Below are 24,815 nucleotides of genomic sequence, written 5' to 3' on the forward strand. Positions count from 1 at the left end.
AGAGTGCTCAAGGACAATAAGGTCCCCGGGACCCGGGACCGCGCGGTACAAGGGCTGCAGAGGCGCCAGCCCTGGCGCAGGGGCTGCTGCAGGAGTCCTGAGAGAGGGCCAGGCTGCGCTGTGAGCAGCCAGGTGCTTGATTGGACCAGGGGGGCTTGAAAAGGAGGAATTTCTCAAAAAGAAAAAGAAAATAGAGACACTCAGGGGCTAGTTAGAGAACTCTCGGTGGTGGCCGAGGTCCCTGGCGCCCCTCCCCCCTCCGCCCCTGGACTGCGAACGGGGAACGCGGGATAAGCAGCACCGGCGCTCACCTGAGGTCCGGTTGCGCGCGGTAGCGCGCGCGCAGATTAGCGAACGGGGCCGTACATGAAACCCCGGAGGGGCGCCCACACCTGAAACCTCCGAGATCTTTTGGAGCAGAGACTAGCTGCTCCACCCACAGACCCAAAACCTCGGAACCGAGGACCGCGTGATTCGGTCCCAGGGCGGCCCCGCCCACCCGAGAGTCTCAAGCCCCGGACAGCTGGATCGGGCCCCCAAGCGTAGAGCCTCTGGCTCGGCGGCGGGCTGCGCGCTCACCAAGCGTAGGGCCGGCTGGATGCGCACTTCCCAAGCACAAAGGGGCTGGCGAGAGACGTAACACCAAGGCGGCTGAACCAGCAGTTTGCGGCGCGCCAGCCTCCCTAGCCTGGGCGGCTCGATCGGTCGGCCGGCTGCGCGCTCAGAGCCCAAATAACGTCACAAACCCGAAGCGGCTGGATTCCCCTGCTGCGCGCGCACGCGTCCGGAGCCAAAGCGGCTGGAGCGGCCACTCGAGAGTCCCAAGAACAAAGCTGCTGGATTGGCTGATCAACGGCCTGATTGCCTGCCAGGGACCACACCTACAAAACAGTGAAGAGTGTGACCCAGGAAGGAAGAAAAGTGAAACCAATCCTTCCAACCACCGCCTCCCGTTGCACAGACAGGACAACAGCAGAAATAACCTGAACGGTTTAAAGCCAACAGAAGATTTTTTTTTTTTTTTTTCCCTTTTCTTTTCTTTCTTTTTTTTTTTTTTTTTTTTTTTTTTTTTTCCCTTTTCCTTTCCCCCTGAACTCCTTCTTCCTCTCTCTCTCTTTTTTTTCTTTCATTCCTTCTTCCTCCCATCCTTTACCATTTTTATGTCTTCTTCCTCCCTTCTTTTATCTATTTCTATGTTTTAATTTTTGTTAAAATTCCTTCTTATCTTGCCTCCGATCTTTCTTTAATCCTTCTTCCCTCCTTCCTCCCTTTCCTCCTCTCCTATTTCCTATTTCCCTCCTTCCCATCTTTGGTTTTTTTTTGTTTGTTTGTTTGTTTTTTCCTTTTCTTTCTCCCCCCCTTTCTATTTTTCCCACAGGTGCGACAACAAAACCTGGAGTGCTGAAAAGACTAGAGTTAGACCGTGTTAAACACATAAACGTCAGCTCAAGACCAGTGAGCACAGGAGAGTAAGGAGACAGCACCACCGAATCCCATTGGCATTCTACCATAGAAGGTCATATCATAAACCCAGGGATTCAGAACAAAGCAATTTAAGAAGCAGAGGCCAACAAGAAGAGCCTCACAAACAATGGGAAGACAAAGAAACAATTCCCAAATGAAAGGAAAGGAGGAAGTCTCAGAAAGAATACTAACCGAAAAAGAGGCAAGTCAACTATCAGATACTGAGTTCAAAGCAATGGTCATCAGGAAGCTCACTGAGCTCTCTGAGCTCAAAGAGAACTACCAGAAACTACAAGGAAACTACAATGAACTCACTGCAAACTATATCAACATGAAAAAGGAAATAGAAAATATCAACAAGAGCCAAGAGGAAATGAAGAATACAATTTCTGAATTGAAGAACACAGTAGAAGGAATTAAAAGCAGACTTGATGAAGCAGAGGATCGGATCAGCGAGCTGGAGGATAAAGTAGAAAAAAACACCCAGAAGGAACAAGAAAAGGAAAAGAGGCTCAGAAAGAATGAAGAGGCAATAAGGGAAATGCAGGACAACATGAAACGTAACAACATCCGTATAATAGGAATACCAGAAGGAGAAGAAGAAGAGCAAGGGATAGAAAACCTGTTTGAAAAAGTAATGATGGAAAATTTCCCTAATCTGAGGAGAGAAAAAGTCACCCAAATCCAGGAATCACAGAGAGTCCCAAACAAGAGGAACCCAAAGAGACCCACTGCAAGACACATCATAATTAAAATGGCAAATTTCCAAGACAAAGAGAGGATCTTAAAGGCAGCAAGGGAGAAAAAGGAAGTAACATACAAGGGAGCCCCAATAAGGTTAGCAACTGACTTCTCAATGGAAACGCTCCAAGCCAGAAGAGAATGGCAAAAAATATTCCAAGTAATGAGAACCAGAGGCCTCCAACCAAGACTACTTTACCCAGCAAGGCTCTCAATCAAGATAGAAGACCAAATAAAGAGCTTCCCAGACAAAAGAAGTCTAAAAGAATACAGCTCCACCAAACCAGCTCTGCAAGAGATGCTAAAGGGACTGCTTTAAGGAAAGGAAGGAAAAGAGAAGGACAGAGGAACACAGGTAGGAAATAATGGCAATGAATAACTACCTATCGATAATAACCTTAAATGTAAATGGATTAAATGCTCCAATCAAAAGACATAGAACAGCTGAATGGATAAGAAAACATGACCCACACATATGCTGCCTACAAGAAACCCATCTCAGGACAAAAGACTCACACAGACTGAAAGTGAAGGGCTGGAAACAAATTTTCCAAGCAAACGGACAGGAAAAAAAAGCAGGGGTAGCAATACTCATATCAGACAAAATAGACTTCCAAAGAAGGGCCATAAAGAGAGACCCAGAAGGTCACTTCATAATACTCAAAGGAAGAATCCACCAAGAAGACATAAACATTATAAATATATATGCACCCAACATAGGAGCACCCAAATACATAAAGAAAATCTTGGAGGATTTCAAGAAAGATATTGACAGCAACACAATTATAGTAGGGGATTTTAACACCCCACTATCAAAAATGGACAGGTCTTCCAAACAAAAGATTAACAAAGATATTGTGTCACTTAACAATACCCTAGAGGAAATGGACTTAACTGATATATACAGAGCTTTTCATCCCAAAGAAGCAAAATACACATTCTTTTCAAGTGTCCATGGATCTTTTTCAAAGATAGACCACATGATAGGACACAAAGCAACCCTCAACAAATTCAAGAAAATTGAAATCATATCAAGCATCTTCTCTGACCACAAGGGTCTGAAACTAGAAACCAACCCCAAGGGTAAAAACCCAAAACACTCAAAATCATGGAGACTGAATAGCATGCTATTAAACAATGAATGGGTCAAGAACGAGATTAGGGAAGAAATCAAACACTTCCTGGAAACAAATGAAAACGAACTCACAACAACCCAAAACCTATGGGACACAGCTAAGGCAGTCCTGAGAGGGAAGTTCATAGCAATACAGGCCTACCTTAAGAAGTTAGAAACAGTTCACACAAACAACCTAACCCTACGCCTACAAGAACTGGAGGAACAACAACAAAGACAGCCCAGAGCAAGCAGAAGGAAGGAAATAACCAAGATCAGAGCAGAACTAAATGACATAGAGACTAAAAGCACAATTGTAAGGATCAATGAATCCAGAAGCTGGTTCTTTGAAAAGATAAACAAAATCGACAAGCCTTTAAGTAGGCTTATCAAGAAAAAAAGAGAGAGGATCCAAATAAACAGAATTAGAAATGAAAGTGGAGAGATTACAACTGATACCACAGAAATACAAAGGATCGTAAGAAATTACTATGAAGACCTATATGCTAAGAAATTTGAAAACCTAGATGAAATGGACACATTTCTAGAAAAATATAATCTTCCAAAACTGACTGAAGAAGAAGCAGAAAACCTGAACAGACCAATATCAGCAAAGGAAATTGAAGCAGTCATCAAGAAACTCCCATCACACAAAAGCCCTGGACCAGATGGTTTCACAGGAGATTTCTACAAAGCATTTAAGGAAGAACTAACCCCTATCCTTCACAGACTATTCGAAAAAATCCAAACTGATGGAAGACTCCCAAACTCTTTTTATGAAGCCAACATCATCCTAATCCCAAAACCAGATAAAGACACAACGAAGAAAGAAAACTTCAGGCCAATATCGCTGATGAACATAGACGCTAAAATTCTCAACAAAATATTAGCAAACCGCATCCAGCAATATATTAAAAAGATCATCCACCATGACCAAGTGGGATTCATCCCAGGGATGCAAGGATGGTACAATATTCGCAAATCAATAAACATAATACATCACATCAACAACAGCAAAGACAAAAATCACATGATCATATCAATAGATGCGGAAAAAGCATTCGATAAGATACAGCACCCATTTCTGATAAAAACACTCAGCCAAGTGGGAATAAAGGGAGCAGTCCTCAACATAATTAAGGCCATATATGAGAGACCTACAGCCAGCATCACATTCAATGGACAAAAACTTAGAGCTTTCCCACTAAGATCAGGAACAAGACAAGGATGCCCTCTCTCACCACTCCTATTCAACATAGTATTGGAAGTCCTAGCCACAGCAATCAGACAAGAAAAAGCAATAAAAGGCATCCAAATTGGAAAGGAGGAAATGAAACTGTCACTGTTTGCAGACGACATGATAGTGTACATGGAAAACCCTATAGACTCCACTCAAAAACTACTCGACCTAATAAATGAATTTGGCAAAATAGCTGGATACAGAGTCAATACCCAGAAATCAAAGGCATTCCTGTACACCAACAACGAAACTGCAGAAACACAAATCAGGAAAAAAATCCCATTCGATATAGCAACAAGAAAAATAAAGTACCTAGGAATAAACCTAACCAAGGAGGTAAAAGACCTGTACTCAGAAAACTACACAACACTGAAGAAAGAAATTAAGGAAGATACAAACAAATGGAAGCATGTACCATGTTCATGGATTGGAAGAATTAACATCATTAAAATGGCCATACTACCCAAAGCAATTTATAGATTCAATGCAATCCCTATTAGAGTACCCATGACATATTTCACAGATATAGAACAAACATTACAGAAATTCATATGGAACCATAAACGACCTCGAATAGCAGCAGCAATTTTGAGAAAGAAGGACAAAGCAGGAGGTATCACAATACCTGATATCAAACTGTATTACAAGGCAACGGTAATCAAAACAGCCTGGTACTGGCATAAAAACAGGCTCATAGACCAATGGAACAGAATAGAGAGCCCAGAAATAAACTCAAATCTATACGATCAACTAATATTTGACAAAGGAGGCAGGAGCATAAAATGGAGCAAAAACAGTCTCTTCAACAGATGGTGTTGGGAGATCTGGACAGCTACGTGCAAAAAAATGAAACTCGATCACCAACTTACGCCATACACGAAAATAAACTCAAGATGGATAAAAGACTTAAATATAAGCCGTAACACCATAAAAGTCCTTGAAGAAAACATTGGCAGGAAAATCTCAGACATTCCACGCAGCAACATCCTCACAGACACATCCCCTAAAGCAAGGGACATAAAGGAAAGAATAAACAAATGGGACCTCATCAAAATAAAAAGCTTCTGCATGGCTAAAGAAAACAGCACCAAATTACAAAGAGAACCAACAATATGGGAAAGCATATTTGCCAATGATACCTCAGACAAGGGCCTGATCTCCAAAATATATAAAGAACTCACACGACTCCACTCCAGGAAGACAAACAACCCAATTAAAAAATGGGCAAAGGACTTGAACAGACACTTCTCCAAGGAAGACATACAGAAGGCCCAGAGACATATGAAAAGATGCTCAGCATCACTAGCCATCAGAGAGATGCAAATTAAAACCACAATGAGGTATCATCTCACACCAGTCAGAATGGCCAACATAAACAAATCCACAAACAAATGTTGGAGAGGATGCGGAGAAAAGGGAACCCTAGTGCACTGTTGGTGGGAATGCAGACTGGTGAGGCCACTGTGGAAAACAATATGGAATTTCCTCAGAAAACTAAAAATGGAACTGCCCTTTGACCCAGCAATTCCGCTGCTGGGATTATACCCTAAGAACACTGAAACACCAATCCAAAAGAATCTGTGCACCCCAATGTTCATAGCAGCACAATTTACAATAGCCAAATACTGGAAGCAACCGAAGTGCCCATCAGCAAACGAGTGGATCCAAAAACTATGGTATATTTACACAATGGAATTCTACGCAGCAGAGAGAAAGAAGGAGCTTATACCCTTTGCAACAGCATGGATGAAACTGGAGAGCATTATGCTAAGTGAAATAAGCCAGGAAGTGAGGGACAAATACCATATGATCTCACCTTTAACTGGAACATAAGCAATAGAAGGAAAAAGCAAACAAAATATAACCAGAGACATTGAAGTTAAGAACAATGTAACAATAGCAAGGGCGGGGGTGGGGGGTGGGGGCGGGGACAGTAGGTAGAGGGGATTACAGGAACTACTATAAAGGACACATGAACAAATCCAAGGGGGAGGGTGGAGAGGGGGGAGGGAAGTGGGTTCACCTGGGGTGGGGTGAAGGGATGGGGGAAAAGGCATACAACTGTAATTAAATAACAATAAATAAATTTAAAAAAAAAAAAAAAATAAATGTAAGTTGCACCAAAAAAAAAAAAAAAAAAAAAAAAAAAAAGTAATGACAGAAAACTTCCCTAACTTGATGAGAGAAAAAGTCACACAAGTCCAGGAAGCACAGAGGGTCCCAATCAAAATGAACCCAAAGAGCACACATCATAATTAAAATGGCAAAATTTAAAGACAAAGAATCTCAAAGGCAGCAAGGGAGAAACAGTAACATACCAGGGAGTTCCAATAAGGCTAGCAGCAGATTTCTCAACAGAAACACTACAAGCCAGAACGTAATGGTAATAAATGTTCCAAGTAATGAAAAGCAAAGGCCTGCAATCGAGACTACACTGCCCAGCAAGACTTTCATTTAAAATGGAAGGCAAAATAAGGAGTTTCCCAGACAAAAGAAGGCTGAAAGACTACACCTCCACCAAACCACCATTTCAAGACATGCAAAAGGGACTGCTTTAAGAAGATGAATAGAATGAGTGAGAGAGAGAGAAGAACACACATACAAAGGGGAAAAACAGCAATGAATAAGTACCTATCAATAATAACCTTAAATGTAAATGTTAAATGCTCCAATCAAAAGACATAGGGTAGCTGAATGGATAAGAAAACATGACCCGCACATATGCTGCCTATAAGAGACCCACCTCAGAACAAAAGACCTACACAGACTGAAAGTGAAGAGTTAGAAAGAAATATTCCCAGACGGACAGGAGAAAAAGGCTGGCATAGCAATACTTATATTGGACAAAATAGATTTCCAAACAAAGTCCATAAAAAGAGACAGAGAAATTCACTTCATAATACTGAAGGGAAGAATTCATCAAGAAGACATAAACACCCCAGCTGGTGTGGCTCAGTGGATTTAGTGCTGGCCTGCTAACCAAAATGTCTCAAGTTCGATTCCCAGTCAGGGCACATGCCTGGGTTGCAGGCCAGGTTCCCAGTTGGGGGCAGGTGAGAAGCAACAGATTAATGTAGCTCTTGCACATCAGTGTTTCTCTCCCTATCTTTCCCCTCCCTTCCCCTCTCTCTAAAAGTAAATAAATAAAATCTTTTAAAAAATGAATTAAAAAAAAGAAGATCTAAACATTGTAAACATATATGCACCCAACATAGGAGCACCCAAATACATAAGGAAGATCTTGGAGGACTTCAAGAAAGATATAGACAGCAACATAGTTATAGTAGGGAACTTTAACACCCCACTGTCAACAATGGAGAGATCTTCCAAACAGAGAATCAACAAGGATATTGTGATACTGAATGACACCCTAGATCAAATGGATTTAACTGATATATACAGAACCTTTCACCCCAAAGAAGCAAAATACACATTCTTTTCAAATGCATAGGGAACATTCTCAAAGACAGACCACACGATAGGACACAAAACAAGCTTCAACGGATTCAAGAAAATTCAAATCATATCAACCATTTTTTTTTATCACAATGGCTTGAAACTGGAAACCAACCTAAAAGAAAAAAAACTTAAAAACAGTCACACTAACTGAATGACAATAAAATAATTAAAATTGTTAAAAAAATAAAAAATAAAACCAAGTCAGAGGAGAGGAAAAAAAAACAGTCACATTGATGGAGACTGAATAAGATGATATTAAACAATGAATGGGTTAACAATGAGATCAAGGAAGTCAAAAAGTTTCTGAAAACAAATGAAAATGAACACAAAACAGCCCAAAAGCTATTAGGCACAGCGAAGGCAGTCCTGAGAGGGAAGTTCATAGCAATACAGGCCTACCTGAAAAAGATAGAAACATTACAAATAAACAACCTAACCCTACATCTACTAGAACTAGAGGAACAACAACAAATAAACCCCAGAGCAAGTAGAAGGAGGGAAGAATTAAATGACATAGAGATGAAAAGAACAATCCAAAAGACCAATGAATCCAGGAGCTGCTTCTTTGAAAAGATAAACATAATTTGCAAGCCTTTAACCAGACTCATTAAGAAGAAAAGATGGAGGAACCAAATAAACAATATCAGAAATAAAAGTGGAGAAATTACAACTGATACTGCAGAAATACAAAGGATTGTAAGAAGTTACTATGAATAACTATAGGCCAGGAAATTTGAAAACCTGGGTGAAGTAGCCAAATTTCTAGAAACATACAATATTCCAAAACTGAAGCAGGAAAAAGCAGAAAGCCTGAACAGACAAATAACAGCTGGTAGAATTGAAGCAGTAACCAAAAAACTCCTAGCACACAAAAGCCCTGGACTGGACAGCTTTACAGGAGAATTTTATAAAACATTTAGGGAAGAGCTAACCCCTATACAGCTTAAACTATTCCAAAAAATCCAAGAAGAGGGAAGACTCCCAAACTTGTTTTATGAGGCCACCATGATCCTAATTCCAAAACCAGATAAAGACACAACAAAGAAAGAAAACTACAGGCCAGTATCACTGATGAACATAGATGCTAAAATCCTCGACAAAATATTGGCAATCTGGATCCAACAATATATTAAAAAGATCATACAACATGATCAAGTGGGATTAATCCCAGGGATGCAAGGATGGTACAATATTCACAAATCAGTAAACATAATATATCACATAGACAAAATGAAAAACAAAGATCACATGATTATATCAATAGGTGCTGAAAAAGCACTTGATAATATATAGCACCCATTTATGATAAAAGCCCTCAGAAAAGTGAGAGTAGAGGGAGCATTCCTCAACATAATAAAGGCCATATATGAGAAATCTACTGCCAACATCATACTCAATGGGCAAAAACTGAAAGCTTTCTTCCTAAGATCAGGCACAAGACAAGGATGTCTGCTTTCACCACTTCTATTCAACATAGTACTGGAAGTTTTAGCCACAGCAATCAGACAAGGAAAGGAAATAAAAGGCATCCAAATTGGAAAGGAGGAAATGAAACTGTCACTGTTTGCAGATGACATGATAGTGTACATAGAAAATCCTATAGACTCCGCCAAAAAACTGTTCAACCTAATAAATGAATTTGGCATAACAGCAGGATACAAAGTCAATATTCAGAAATAGAAGGTATTTTTGTACACTAACAATGAGATGTCAGAAACAGAAATTAGGAAAAAAATCCCATTTACCATAGCAATAAGAAAAATTATGTACCTAGGAATAAACCTAACCAAAGAGGTAAAAGACCTATATGGAGGAAACTACAGAACACTGAAGAAAAATCTTAGGGAAGACACAAATAAATGGAAGCACATTTGTTCATGGATTGGAATAATTAACATCATCAAAATGGCCATACTATCCAAAGCAATTGAGAGATTAAATGCAATCCCTATTAAAATACCATGATGTATTTCATAGATATAGAACAAATATTTCAAATATTTACACAGACCAGTAAACAATCCTGTATAGCCTCAGCAATTTTGAGAAAGAAGAACAAAGTAGGAGGGATCACAGTACCTGATATCAAACTATATTACAAAGCTACTATAATCAAAACAGTCTGGTATTGGCATGAGAACAGACACATAGATCAATGGAAGAGAATACAGAGCCTAGAAAAAACCCCCAAGTCTCTATAGTCAATTAGTAATTGACGAAGGGTCAGGAGCATAAAATGAAGTAAAAAGAGCCTCTTCAATAAATGGTGTTGGGAGATCTGGACAGGTACATGCAAAAAAATGAAACTAGACCACCAACTTATACCATACACCAGAATATACTCCAAATAGATAAAAGACTTAGAAATAAGTTATGACACCATAAAATTCCTAGAGGTGAACATAGGCAGGAAAATTTCAGATATCCCATGCAGCAATATTTTCACCAATATGTCCCCTAGGGCAAGAGATATAAAGGAAAGAATAAACAAATGGGATTACATCAAATTAAAAGGCTTCTGCATGGCTAAAGAAAACATCAGCAAAATGAAAAGGGAACCAACTGCATGAGAAAACACATTCGCCAATGATACCTTGGACAAGGGTTTGATCTCCAAAGTATATAAAGAACTCACATGACTCCACTCCAGGAAGACAAACAACCCAGTTAAAATATGGGCAAAGGACTTGAACAGACACTTCTCCAAGGAGGACATACAGGGTCCCAGAGACATATGAAAGGATGTTCAACATCACTAGCCATCTGAGAGATGCATATTAAAAACACAATGAGATACTATTTCACACCAGTGAGAATGGCCATCATAAACAAATCAGCTAACAAAAAAATGCTGGTGAGATTGTGGGGAAAAGGGAACCCTAGTGCACTGTTGGTGGGAATGCAGACTGGTGCAGCCACTGTGGAAAATAGTATGTAATCTCCTCCAAAGAGTAAAAATGGAACTGCCTTTTGATCCAGCAATTCCACTGCTGGGATTATACCCTAAGAATCCTGAAACACCAATTTGAAGGAACCTATGCACCCCAATGTTCATAGCAGCATTATTTACAATAGCCAAGTGCTGCAAATAGCCTAAGTACCCATCAGTAAACAAATGGATCCAAAAACTGTGGTACATTTGCATAATGAAATTCTATACAGCAGAAAGAAAGAAAGAAGGAACTCCCACCCTTTGTGCAAGCATGGATGGATCTGGACAGTATTATGCTCAGTGGAAATAAGCCAGACAGTGGAAAGCAAAGACTATATGATCTCCCCTGTAAGTGGAACCTAATCCATAAAACAAATAAATGGGCAAAAAAGAACCAGAGATGTGGAAATAAAGAACAAACTGACAGTGACCAGAGGGAAGGGGGGAGGGTGATAATGGGGGAAAGAAGTGTCAAGTCAAGGAACACGTAAAGGACCCATGGACAAGGACAATGGGGTGGGGATTGTCTTTGGGAGTGGGGGGTTGGACAGGGTAGAGGAGAACAATGGGGGAATATTGGAACAACTGTAACTGAACAACAATAAAAAGAGAAAAAGGGAAAAGAAAAGAACAGAGAATAATAAGGAAATAAAAAGAATGATAGGAGAAACAAGTGCTATTGAACATGGAAATTAGGCCTCCTCCACCTTCTCCTCCAAGAGCCCCCAATGACCACAACAGAGGAGTAGGCAAAGAGTCTTGATTGATTGACTCAAAATTAAGAGTTAGCATAATGAATATATAAGGAAAATGGGGGTGAGGTGATTATATAATGTGAACTTTTACAGCCTGTATCTACAAATGAGGTCATATTAACAATAATTTGAAACTCTAGGTACCATTGTTCGAAAGTGATTTCAGAGGAACTTTGACCCTTTGCAAAGTCCCCATCATGTAGTCCTTAAAAGCTTCATGTGGTACTTCAAGTATACTCACCAACTCTATTCCCATGTTGCTTCTCCCAATATCCACTATCCCCTGACATGATCTGAGATTTCCAGCTGTCTCTCACCTCTGACCAGGTATCTGCAGCGTGCCTCCATGCGCACTAGTTGTCTGGTGTCTCATATTGAGCGTTGCAGTATCCTCTTACATTTGCTAGTTATTGTTCTGAGTATCTCTGCTGATATCCTGGAGCTCTTGTGTTTACAACCTGAGCAGTGCTGGTATTTTTCCATCTCCCTAAATTTCTCATAAAGCACCTCTTCAGCTATGTATGACCTGCCTCTCTCCCCACAGGATCAAAGTCTAGTTAATGGGATTTGGCTGGAAAACCAGTAATATGCTGTCCTCACTTTTGCCACCTAATTTATCCATAAACCATCTGTCCTACCTGTATTCAAGCCCTCTTCTACCCAAGGCAAAATCTTTACTCTGAAACCTGGTAACCAGGGAATCTCAGTTGAGGTCAAACTAACATAATCCTATAGTGGACAGTGGACAGGAAATTCCAATAAATAAGAGTTAGAGACTTATATTATTAGTTTTTAAGATCCACAGATATTACCATGTTGGTGGGAAGAGATATGGCAATAGAGTAGAAACTGGCCAAGCTCCATTAGAAGTGTCTGAGCGGTAAGGAAAGTTATTGGTGAGATCTCCAAGGAGGCCTGTCGATGGTTCCTCACAAGAAATGTGTGACCTTCAAGGAAAATTGAGTGCACTTCGGGGGTGGTGCCAATTCCAATCACATGCCAATATATTGATTTCTTGTGACACCCAATTAGACCTGTAAAATAGGAATAAGATAGCTATGATCATGAAGAGAATTTGAAACGGGAAACATTTCCTAGGGTAGGATGAACAAATTGACCTTATATATTTTATTATCTTGACTTGGAACCAAACTTTCTAAGGACACTGGGGTGAAAGCAACAGCTCTTGCCAAAGTCATCAATGACTATCATGCTGCTAAATCCAATGGATAAATTTTAGTCTTCATTTACACCTGTTGACCATTCATTCCTTCTTGAAATTCTCTCCTCCCTTGGCTTCCATGCCAACACCTCTCTGGGTTTTGTTCCCCTGTTGCTTAGATTACTCCTTCTGTCTCCTTCCCTGATCCTTCCTTCTCTACTCACCCATTAGATGACAGATCACCTCAGTGCTCAGCTTTGGCCTTATTCTCTTGTTAACCAATATTTTCTCCCTAAACAATATCATCCACTCTTGTGGTGTTAATGATCATCCATATGCTAATAACTCTCCTGTTTCAGACATCTCCTATAACTCCGGACTCATACTATAACCTTTCAATATCTTTGCCTGGATATTTTATAAAACCTACATGTCCAAAAAGCAAATTTGAGATATTCATTACCTCATCTTCTTCTAGAGTTCCTTATTTCAGTGAGTGGCACCATCCTGTATTCAATTATTCAAGTGAGAGTTATTCTTGTCTGCAATCTCACTTCTCACATCTAATCTAACACCAGTTATGACAATGTAATTAATAACACTAATATTTACTTGTTTTCTTTCAAGCACTGTCCAAAATTTTATAAGTTTTAATTCATTCACTCCTCACAACAACCCTATGAATGTAGAAATTATTATCATCATCCTTCTCTTAGAGGAGAGGAAACTCATGCTCAGGGTGGTTAAGCAACTTGCTCAAATTTGAACCCAAGCAGCTGTATGTTTAGATCTCATATTGTTAACTTCCATGGCACATCTGTTTTCCATTTTGGCTCCTGCAGCTTTTATATGTGTGTGTATCATTACTGTCAGTAATTACAGTAAAAAAATGACATTTTACTGCCATTACAATCCCTAATATCTGGAGCCAAGCTAGCAAGCTACCATTAACTCTTATCTGAACCACTGGAATAGCTTCTTTACAGGTCTTTCCACATCTTGTCATACTCCCTTCTAAACTTTTCACCCACAAGGAAACTAGTGTGATATGTTTGCATTTCAGATGATTATGGCATCCTTCAGCCCAAAACTCTTCAGTGGCTACCATTCCATATAGGATCAAGTCCAAACTTTCTAGGAAGGTCTAGAAAGCCCTAAATGGCTTGATCCCTAGTACCTCTCCAGTCTCATCCCATATCATCTCATTTCCCTGTTAACAATCTTGTTTCAAAGCTCAACTTAAATGGCACTTCCTTAGGGAATCCTTCTCTGATTCCCCAGTCTAGCTCAGTCTCCTTTATTATATGTTCACATATAATTATGTAATTTTCCTTCAAAGAAATTCTTGGTTTGTAATTTTGAATTTATTATTATAATTATTTGATTACTACCTTTGCCTATTATGCTATAAGCTAACGTGAGATCAGGGATTCGCATGATTTGAAAGTTTATTTTCTAATTCTAAAATCATGCATGTCATTGTAGAATTATTGGAAATACAGAAAAGAGTTATGAAAATATCCATCCTTGTCCTTTATTATTTTCTTGTGTTTCTAAATTTTCCAACTTCCTCTTTTGTGGTTTACACTCCAGTTATACTGCAGTACATCTTCAATGGCTTCTAAGGACTACCATTTCTAAAAATGTCTCTATTCTTCTCACATTGCTGATTTATAATTTGGCTCTGAAGTCTAGGTTGAAAATTACTTTTACCGTAGAACTTTAAAGGTATTGCTTCATTATATTGCCAGTCTAATTCTCATGTTTTTGTATGTGGCCTGTTTCTCCCAGGGGAAGCTTAAATATCTTCTCTGTGTTCTCTGAAATTCCACAATCATTATTTTGTATTGAGATCTTTTTTTAAAAAAATTATCCTGTTGGGAAATTTTAATATAAAGACTCAAATCTTTTCATTCTTAACACATTCCTTTAATTTTCAAAATCTGTTTTTAAATATTTTATCAATCTCTTTTTGTTTTACTTTCTGGGAGATTTTCTCTATTCTACCTACCTTGTATTGAGTTCATATTTTGACTATTGTATTCCTAATTTTTGTGAGCATATTTTTGTTTTGATTGTTTTTTATAGAATCCTATTATTACTTTATTGATGCAGTATTTTGTTTTTTTAATCTTTAATGTATTTTTCCATTACCATTTAGTCCTTTTATATACCCCTCCCTGATGCACTATTTCATTGAATCTTTATGCAAATACAAATTAGAGCTTTTGAAAAGTTCTCTTCTGTTCCAAGTATTATCTCTTTTTCTTCTGGGATTATTATTTTCTTTGTTTATCTTTGAATATCTTTTTTATGTTTCAGACTTTTTAAAAATACCTCTTCGTCATTTAAGCAAAAAGAAAGAGAAATCTGTGAGCTTTGTGTACATAGGCAGGCCTTCATTTTTAGGAATCTGGAAGAGGAATCAGCCATTGTACTTTAGGACCCTCCACCAGAGGCCCGGATTCAGTGTGCCTTCCTCTGGTGTGGAGAACTGGAGAAAAGAGCTCTGGTAGTGAATGCTGAAGACCCTGAGGATTCTTGAGCAAGTGTGTACATACCTGGGAGAGACCGGTTTACATAGCCATTGATTGTGTGCATTTCAGACCGGGCCGAAGCAGATACAGGATCCATAGCTTGTGCGGAGGACTCATATGTTTCTGAATGCCAACTTTTCCCTGATGAGAGAGGATGCAAATGCAGGGCTAGCTAAGTGTTTGTCTCGTGACTGGCCCTCCCTTTCTCCTTCCCTCTCTCACACAGGGCAAAGACTGCTCACACCTTAAGCATTTTTGTCAGCACAGTAGGAATGGATGACTTGTCCTCAAAGTCAGTAGGAGAAAGGGAATAGACAATTACCAAAAGGCAGACATTTCTGGCTCAAACTGATGATTTCTCTATTTGCCCGTGACAGGGAAGGGATAATGACACATGATAACTAGGAGAAGGGAGAATATTTGCCCCATAAGGATTTCATTCTATTCATTAGCTTATTTAAAAGGAAAGGAGGTAAAATCATCCTAGGAAAGGTCTGTCAGTTCCTGTCCCTGCCCTAATTGTTTCATAAAGCTCATAGTAACAAAAGCCCAAGAACCCAAAACCTCCCAACCTATTCCATGAAATTAGTAAGAATGAAAACATTGTAAACCTCATTACTGGACAATAGGTTCTTAAAGTTGGCCTTTTGTGTGAAGGACTGGCAGCCAATGCTGAAACTTCCTGAAGCACCCAGTCTTAGGAGGAAATTCTCATAACTTCATTTATCTCTTCATCCACTAATTTGTTCATTCATCCAAATATATTTACTGACCACTACTGAGTGCTAGGCCCTGATAACAGAGAAGGCAGCCTCTGCCTTCAAGGTACTTACAATTTAGCCTGAATAGACAGAGAAGCTGACAAGTATAATAAAAAGTGAGGAGTGATGTGATAGAGTTGAGAACAGGGTACTATGGGAACAGAGAGGATAAGAAACTTCACTTTGCTTAAAAGGAAAGGGACATAAAGTCAAAAAGATAAATATATATTTTTCTTTTTTTGTTGTTGTTCAAGTATAGTTTCCCCAATTCCCCCCCCCTGACTACTCCCCCCACCCCAGCCATCCCCACCTCCCACCATCGATCCTACCCTGCTTTGGTTTTGTCCATGTGTCCTTTATAAATGTTCCTGAAAACCCCTTTCCCCTCTCCCCCCATTATCACCTCCCCCCACCTGGTTACTGTCAATTTATTCTTAATTTCCATGTCTCTGGTTATATTTTGCTTTCTTTTTTTGTTGATTAGGTTCCACTTAAAGGTGAGATCATATGGTATTTGTCCCTTACCACCTGGCTTATTTCACTTAGCATAATGCTCTCCAGTTCCCTCCATGCTGTTGCAAAGGGTAGAAGCTCCTTCTTTCTTTCTGTTGCATAGTATTCCATTGTGTAAATGTGCCATAGTTTTTTGATCCACTCATTTACTGATGGGCACTTAGGTTGCTTCCAGCACTTGGCTATTTTAAATTGTGCTGCTATGAACAATTGGGGTGCATAGGTTCTTTTGAATTGGTGTTTCAGGATTATTAGCGTATAGTCCCAGCAATGGAATTGTCGGGTCAAAAGGCAGTTCCATTTTTAGTTTTCTGAGGAAATTCCATACTGTTTTCCACAGTGGCTGCACCAGTCTGCATTCCCACCAACAGTGCACTAGGGTTCCCTTTTCTCCACAACCTCAGCAGCACTTGTTGTCTGTTGATTTGTTTATGATGGCCATTCTGATTGGTGTGAAGTAGTATGTCATTGTGTTTTTAATTTGCATCTCTCTGATGGCTAGTGATGTTGAACATCCCTTCATATGTCTCTGGACCTTTCGTATGTTCTCCTTAGAGAATTGTCTGTTCAGGTCCTCTGCCCATTTTTTAATTGGATTGTTTGTCTTCCTGGAGTGGAGTTGTGTGAATTCTTTATATACTTTGGAGATCAAAACCTTGTCTGAGGTCTTATTTGCAAATATGTTTTCCCATACGGTTGGTTCCCTTTTCATTTTGCTGATATTTTCTTTAGCCATGCAGAAGCCTTTTAATTTGATGTAATCCCATTTATTTATTCTTTCCTTTATATCCCTTGCTCTAAGGGACAGATTGGTGAAAATATTGCTGCGTGGGATATCTGAGATTTTCCTGCCTATGTTCTCCTCTAGGACTTTTATGGTGTTGCAACTTGTATTTAAATCTTATATCCATCTTGAGTTTATTTTTGTGTATGGTGTAAGTTGGTGGTTGAGTTTCATTTTTTTCCATGTACCTGTCCAGATCTCCCAATACCATTTGTTGAAGAGGCTATTTTTACTCCATTTTATGTCTGTGCTCCCTTTATAGAATATTAATTGATCATAGAGACTTGGATTTATTTCTGGGTTCTCTATTCTGTTCCATTGGTCTATGTGTTTGTTTTTTTTGCCAGTAGTTGACTGTTTTGATTACTGTGGCCTTGTAATATAGTTTGATATCAGGTATTATGATCCTTCCTACTTTGTCAAAGAAGATAAATATTAAATAAAGCAGGCAAAGGTGATTTAGTATGTTAAGGAAGAAATCAAGGTATTGTGGAAATATATAAAGAGGCATAACCTACAACTAGAAGTGATGGGGGAACTCAAAAGCTGGAAAATTTTAGTTTTAAGTAATAATTAATAAGCTTAGTAGTTAATGAATGTAAAAAGCTATTTTTCCTGAAACTGAAGGTACGGTCCACCCTAACTCCAGGAGACTGCAGGAAATTTGACCTTTGTGCTCCAGAAGAGACCATAAGCAATCAAGGTGGTATCTCAGCCATTGTATTCCAGGGAGAGACATCTCCCTCCAAGGACACAGACAAAGAAAATCACCCAGGGTACAGGACACAGAACAGAGATAGAAAATTGCCCAGGACAGCCCTGGCTGGTGTGGCTCAGTGGATTGAGTGCTGGCCTGCGAACCAAAAGGTTGCAGGTTTGATTCCCAGATCAGGGCACATGCCTCGGTTGTGGGCCAGGTCCCCATTAGGGGGCATGTGAGAGGCAACCACATATTGTTGTTTCCCTCTCTCTATCTCCCTCCCTTCCCCTCTGTCTAAAAATAAAAATAAAATCTTTTAAAAAAAGAAAAGAAAATCCCCAGGTCAAAGATGCCCAGGACACAGATAAAGAATCAGTGGTCAACGGATGAAAGGATGCTATGAAAATTGATGGACTGTAGCTTTTATCTGATTAATCTCTTTCCTGAGTTCCAAATCCCCGACCTCCACGTTTTTCTCCCTGAATTCCAAATCCCTTACTACACTTTTTCCTCCTTATAAAAAAGGCTGGCTTGAAAAGACATGGAAGATGGTCTTTTAGGGTAAATAACCCACCATCTTCTCAGATCGCTGGCCATCTGAATAAAGTGCCCATAAAGATTCAACTCCTGTCTCTGCTTATTGGCTCTGGTGGTGACAAGCAGTACAAATGCTGACTTTTCCAGTTTCATATTCTGGTGACTCTGTTCCAGGACAAGCTTTGGGACTTTCTGGTAAATCTGGGTATTTGGTGGGGAGTCCTGTTGGCTGCCTGGACTGGGCAGCCCTGGGGAGCAGATTTGGAGACTCCCTAGCAGCTTGAAAGTGATTTTACTTGGGGACTCTATCCAACTCTCAGCACTACCTGTTGCCTTCACCTTTAGATTGAATCACTGCACTTTCTGGTCCAGGATTACAGTCTGGGATCATGACTTTGGATCATCAGAAATTAAGGTGCCTTCTTGTTTGGTTTGTGTGATCTTATAGAGATCTGCCAATAGAATGGAGGGAAAAGCCTCCGTTCCAGAAAACAGCCCTTTGGGACGAGTTTTGGCTAGTTGGTGAACCTATGCTTACAAACCTATGACTAAAAAGAAAATAGTTTTTTATTGTAATACTGTTTGGCTTATGTATAATCTGGCCTCAAGAGAGTGCTGGCTGCTGAATGGGTCTCTAAATCACTGTATTATTCTGCAATTAGAGCTGTTCTGTCAAAGATCAGGGAAGTGGGATGGAATGCTTTACATGGAAGCTTTTATGAGTTTACATAATAAAGACACAGGATTAAAAGAAAATTAATAGTCCAGAGAAAAGGGAATTAGTCTGTGGCAGATAGCAGAAGCTCAGACGAGAGGGACCAGGAAGATCTAGATATGGCTGCTGTGAGCATGGTCAGGGTTCCCACGGCCAGTCCAGCCCTGGGGGATCTTCCTCCTTACTCAGCTGAGGGAGCCGGGGGAAGTTAGCCTGAACTGGTCTATCTCAAACCAGTCAGGGAACCAAATTCAGTGCAGGACAAGCCCCTACCGGGGCAGGGCAATACCCTTTGCGAAGACACCAGTGGGAGCAGGGCCAGAGGGCCAGCCCACTGGATATTATTGGGCACATACTCCATTTTCTACATCAGATCTGCTAAACTGGAAAAGCTCAAATCCTTCTTATAGGGATGATCCTACTAAAATGACTGACTTAGTTACATCAGTTTTTGTCACCCACCATCCCAATGGGACAGACTCATACAAGCCTTACTATATATTTTGCTTAGGGGGGATGAGTGCAAGCTGGAATTGGATAAGGTAAATGAGGAGGTTCAGAATGTACCAGCCTTGGGACTTCCAAACCTACTAAAGCCCTTTCAATTATACGTTCGTAAAAGGCAGGGAGGGCATTGCCCTAGGAGTCCTCACCTGAATGCTTAGTGACATTCCTCAACCCATTGCACACTTGTCAAAGAAACTAGATCACACTGTCCAGGGGTGGCCATCCTGCTTGAGAGCTGTGGCAGCCACCTGTGAGCTCTTGTAGGAAACTAAAAATGTTCCTTGGAACAGCCTATAACCGTTTATGCACCCCACTGAGTGCTGAGCCTGCTGGAGCAAAAGGGAAAGTTGTGGCTCACTGCTGGAAGAGTGGGTATGTACCAAACAATTCTTCTTGACAATCCCAAAATCTTCCTCAAAACTATAAGTAAGTTAAATCCTGCTTCTCTTCTCCCAGAGTCTGACTTGGCTTTGCTAACACATGAATGTGCTGAGATAATTGATGAAGTGTATTCTAGCAGAATTGATTTACAGGACCATCATGTAGAAGAGGTAGACTGGACTCTCCATGAAGATGGAAGCAGTTATATGGACAAAGGAAACAGAAAGACTGGGTATGCAGTTGCGATTCTTGAAGGAATAGTACAGGCCAAGGCCTTGCCGCCGGGAAACTCTGCTCAGAAAGGTGAACTGATTACATTGATGAGGGTGCTGGAATTGTTGCACGAAAAGAGAGTGAATGTGTACACCGACTCAAAGTAAGCTTTCCTAATTTTGCATGCACATGGTTCCATTGGGAAGAAGAGTACTATTAGCCTTCAATAAAAACATTAAGCATGCAGCAGAAAATTTAAAATTATTAGAAGCTGTTCAGGTACCTTTACAGGTGGCAGTTATGCACTGCCCAGGGCATCAGAGAGAGGACACAAAGTGCCTAGAGAAAACAATCTGGCTGATTGAGCACCAAAAGAGGCTGCTAAAGGAATGTTTATAATGCCTTTGGTACCTGTTCTAGACTTGTCACAATTTGACCCTGAATATTTTAATATTTGCAGGATGATTTCTTTATTTTTTATTGTTAAGTACAGTTGTCTACATTTTCACCCCACCACGCCCCACCACTCTCATCTACCCCCTTTGGTTTTGTCCATATGTCCTTTATACATGTTCCTTGATGGCCCTTCCCTTATTATCCCCTATTATCCCTCTCCCCATTTCTCTCTGGTTACTGTCAGTTTGTTCTTAATTTCAATGTCTCTGGTTGTATTTTGCTTGCTTGTTTGTTTTGTTGCTTAGGTTCCACTTATAGGTGAAATCATATGGAATTTGTCTTTCACAACCTGGCTTACTTCACTTAGCATAATGCTCTCCAGTTCCATCCATGCTGTTGCAAAGAGTAGGAGCTCCTTCTTTCTTTCTGCTGTGTAATATTCCATCATGTAAATGTACCACAGTTTTTTGATCCACTCATCTACTGATGGGCACTTAGGTTGCTTCCAGCACTTGGCTATTGTAAATTGTGCTTATATGAACATTGGGGTGCATAAGTTCCTTTGCATTCATGTTTTGGAATTCTTGGGGTATACTCCCAGCAGTGGAATCGCTGGGTCAAAAGGCAGTTCCGTTTTTAGTTTTTTGAGGAAATTCCATACTGTTTTCCACAGTGGCTGCACCAGTCTGCATTCCCACCAACAGTGCACTAGGGTTCTCTTTTTCTGTACAACCTCGCCAGCACTAGTTGTTTGTTGATTTGTTTATGATGGTAGGATGGTTTCTAATATGTGGGAGGACTGTATGTTCCTATGTTCCAGCAAACAGTTCAAGGGGACTGTGCTCTCTGGGAAGACTGATGGTGTTTATACTTCAAAAGCCACACACCGCCCAGGCTCGATGGGAACTCTACCTTGCACCTGATTGTAACAGTGATTTGCACTTTTTTAGCCCTGCTGAATATATATCCTTGACTATATTTTTAATGCAAGCCATGTTACCTCTTTGAATATAGAAATAAGTAGACTGGCCTGCATTATGGCAGAAGCTTTGAATGCCACCTCACAGCCATTAATGCCATCAGTCAAGAACTAGGTCAAGTTAGAGAAGTAGTATTAGAAAATTGTGCAGCTATAGACTACCTCCTTTTAAGACATAATCACAGATGTGAAGAATTTAAAGAATTCTGCTGTTTCAACTTGACTGGTAATTTACAGCTCATGAAGCATAAAGTAAAGCAAGTAAATGAAGTAGTGTCCTATATAATACAAAGAGAGGAATTCTTTGATACTGATTTATCTAAACTAACCTGCTGGCTGTCTAGTATAGTATTACTGGTCTTAGAGAGGCATTTGTTGTTTTTATTCTTTTCATTTTTTTTCAGTATCATAGCTTGTTTTATATGGATCTGCAATTAATTGTATTCTTAAACCCTCTTCCAGACTATGTAATGCTAAGATACTTGCTCAACAGAAAGATGATTACTTCCACATGAAACTGACCTCATAGAAATAAGATAGTTTAAACTAACAGTGGGGGAATGATGGGGGAACTCAACAGTTGAAATTTTTTTGTTTTAAGTGATAGTTAATAAGCTTAGTAGTTAATGCATGTAAGAAGCTATTATTTCAGGAACTGACACTATGGCTCACCCTGACTCCAGGAGACTGAAAGCAATTTGACTTTTGTGCTCCAGAGGGGACTGCAAGCTATCCAGATGGTACCTCAGCCATTGTGTTCCAGGGAGAGACATCTGCCATCCAGGACACAGATAAAAGAATGGCCCAGGACACAGATAAAGAAAATGACACAGGACACAGGACACAGATAAAAAGAATGGCCCAGGACACAGATAAAGAATCAGTGGTGAACAAATGAAAGGAGGCTAGGAAAATTGCTGGACTGCAGCTTTTATTTGTTTAACCTTTCCTGAGTTCCAAACCCCTTACCTACACCATTTCCTCCTTATAAAAAAGGCTGGCTTGAAAGGAAATGGAAGATGGTCTTTTAGGGTACATAATTCACCATCTTCTCAGATCTCCAGCCATCTGAATAAACTGCACATAAAGATTCAATCCCTGTCTTTGCTCATTGGTTCTGGTAGTGACAGGCGGCATAGACGCCAACTTTTCTGGTTTCAGAAGGAGAAACTAACTTGTTGTGAAGGAGGAAACAGGCTTTCCAGGGAGAGGAAACAACATAAGCAAAGGTCTGGATGAAAGAAAAAGCATGGCACATTTGAGTGAAATACAAAATGTGTTCTGTGTGGCTGGAGCCTGGAGAGTGAGGCAGGAAGAGGAACAAATTTAGGCATCCTTGTGTTAACAAGTTTGCATTTTTCCTTGAAGTAAAATGGAAGGATTTTAAAGGCTGGAGTGGCAAGATCAGTTTTGCATTTCAGTAAGCTCCCCCTGGCTGCTATAGTAATAATGGAGTGTCAGGACACGCAAAAAGACTGGGAGACCAGTCAGGAAAGAGATTATGGGGGCCTCAAGTCATAAGATGAGCCCTGGCTGATGTGGTTCCATGGACTGAGTGCTGGCCTACGAACTAAAGGGTTACTGGTTCAATTCCCAGTCAGGGCATGTGCCTGGGTTGTAGGTTGGGTCCCCAGTGGGGGGTACACGAGAGGCAACCACACATTGATGTTTCTTTCCCTTTCTCCCTCCCTTCCCCTCTCTATAAATAAATAAATAAAATCTTTAATGAAAAAGAAGATGGCAGTGTAGGAGGATGAGAAAATAGATGATCATGGTGTTATTGTTGGTTATATGATGATTAGGAGGAGAAAGTGGTAGAAGTACTAACACTATTGAGGACCTACTCTGTGCCACATAGTGTTTTAAGCTACTAATTGAAATCATTCACAAATATCCTATGAAAAAATACAGTTGGGCCTTGAATAACATAGGTTTTTAACTATGCGGATCCACTTATACACAGATTTTTTTTTTCAATAATATCTAGTCAGCCCTCAGTATCTGTGGGTTTCACCTCCTTGGAGTCAACCAACCATGGGCTGAAAATGGTACAGTTGGATGTGGAGGGCCTACTGTGTGCATTTGTTTGCCATTTTATATAAGGGACATGAGCATTCACAGATTTTGGTATCTGAGGGAGGCTCCTGGAACCAATTCCTTAAAGATACCGAGGGATGACTATGGTTAAGTTTTGGGGGAGCCAAAAGTTATACGTGGATTTTTGACTGCACAAGGAGTCCGCATAACCCCCATGTTGTTCAAGGGTCGACTGTAATATTTCAATTTTAAATTTTGAGGAAACTGAGACACAGGGAGGTTAAGTAACTTGCCAAGGTTACTTAAAAGTTAATAAATTAAGATAAGAGAAGGTATACTCATTGAAGATGAGAATAGAACTGTGGCTGCCAGGAGCTGGGGGTGGGGGAAATTGGGAGATATTAGTCAAAGAGTACAAACTTTCAGTTCTACAGTGAATAAGTTCTGGGGATCTAAGGTATAGGCATGATAAGTATAGTTACAAATAGTGTGCTGAACACTGGAAATAAGCTGAGAGTAGATTTCAGGTGCACTTGTCACACACAAATGGTAACTGAGGAGATAGATGTTAATTAGCTTGACTGTAGCAACCATTTCACTATGTATATGTATATCAAATCATCATGTTGTAAACCTTAAATATACACAATATACAACTTTTATTAAAATTTTATTAAGCTGAGTAAAAAGTCTTTGCTAGTGGATTTATGAGGGGGATGAAGCTAACCAGTTACCCAGCTCCTGTATCTTCTTACCTCATAGCTGCCAATGAAACTAAGGGTGCATTTGGGGAGGGGGCATTCATTATCATTTGCATCTCCTTTATTCCTGAATAGAAATGTAGTTTATGATCTTTTTATAATCATTTCCTCTGAACAATTGCAGCTC

The 24,815-nt window shown here is 40.0% G+C and overlaps 1 protein-coding gene across 3 annotated transcripts in view; it reads right to left on the reverse strand.

Annotated features, from left to right (window-relative positions):
• F8 (coagulation factor VIII) overlaps window positions 1–24,815 on the reverse strand; it is a 202,747-nt gene that overhangs the window by 128,759 nt on the left and 49,173 nt on the right. For all 3 annotated transcript variants that reach the window (XM_053917164.1, XM_053917165.1, XM_024564370.3), the window contains 2 exons: window positions 15,429–15,545; window positions 12,518–12,739 (listed from right to left, as the gene is read on the reverse strand). In XM_053917164.1, coding sequence (XP_053773139.1) covers window positions 12,518–12,739; window positions 15,429–15,545 — 339 coding nt within the window. The remainder of the gene's footprint in view (window positions 1–12,517; window positions 12,740–15,428; window positions 15,546–24,815) is intronic.

This window comes from Desmodus rotundus, chromosome X (genome assembly GCF_022682495.2).
Source record: "Desmodus rotundus isolate HL8 chromosome X, HLdesRot8A.1, whole genome shotgun sequence".
Lineage (NCBI taxonomy): Eukaryota > Metazoa > Chordata > Mammalia > Chiroptera > Phyllostomidae > Desmodus > Desmodus rotundus.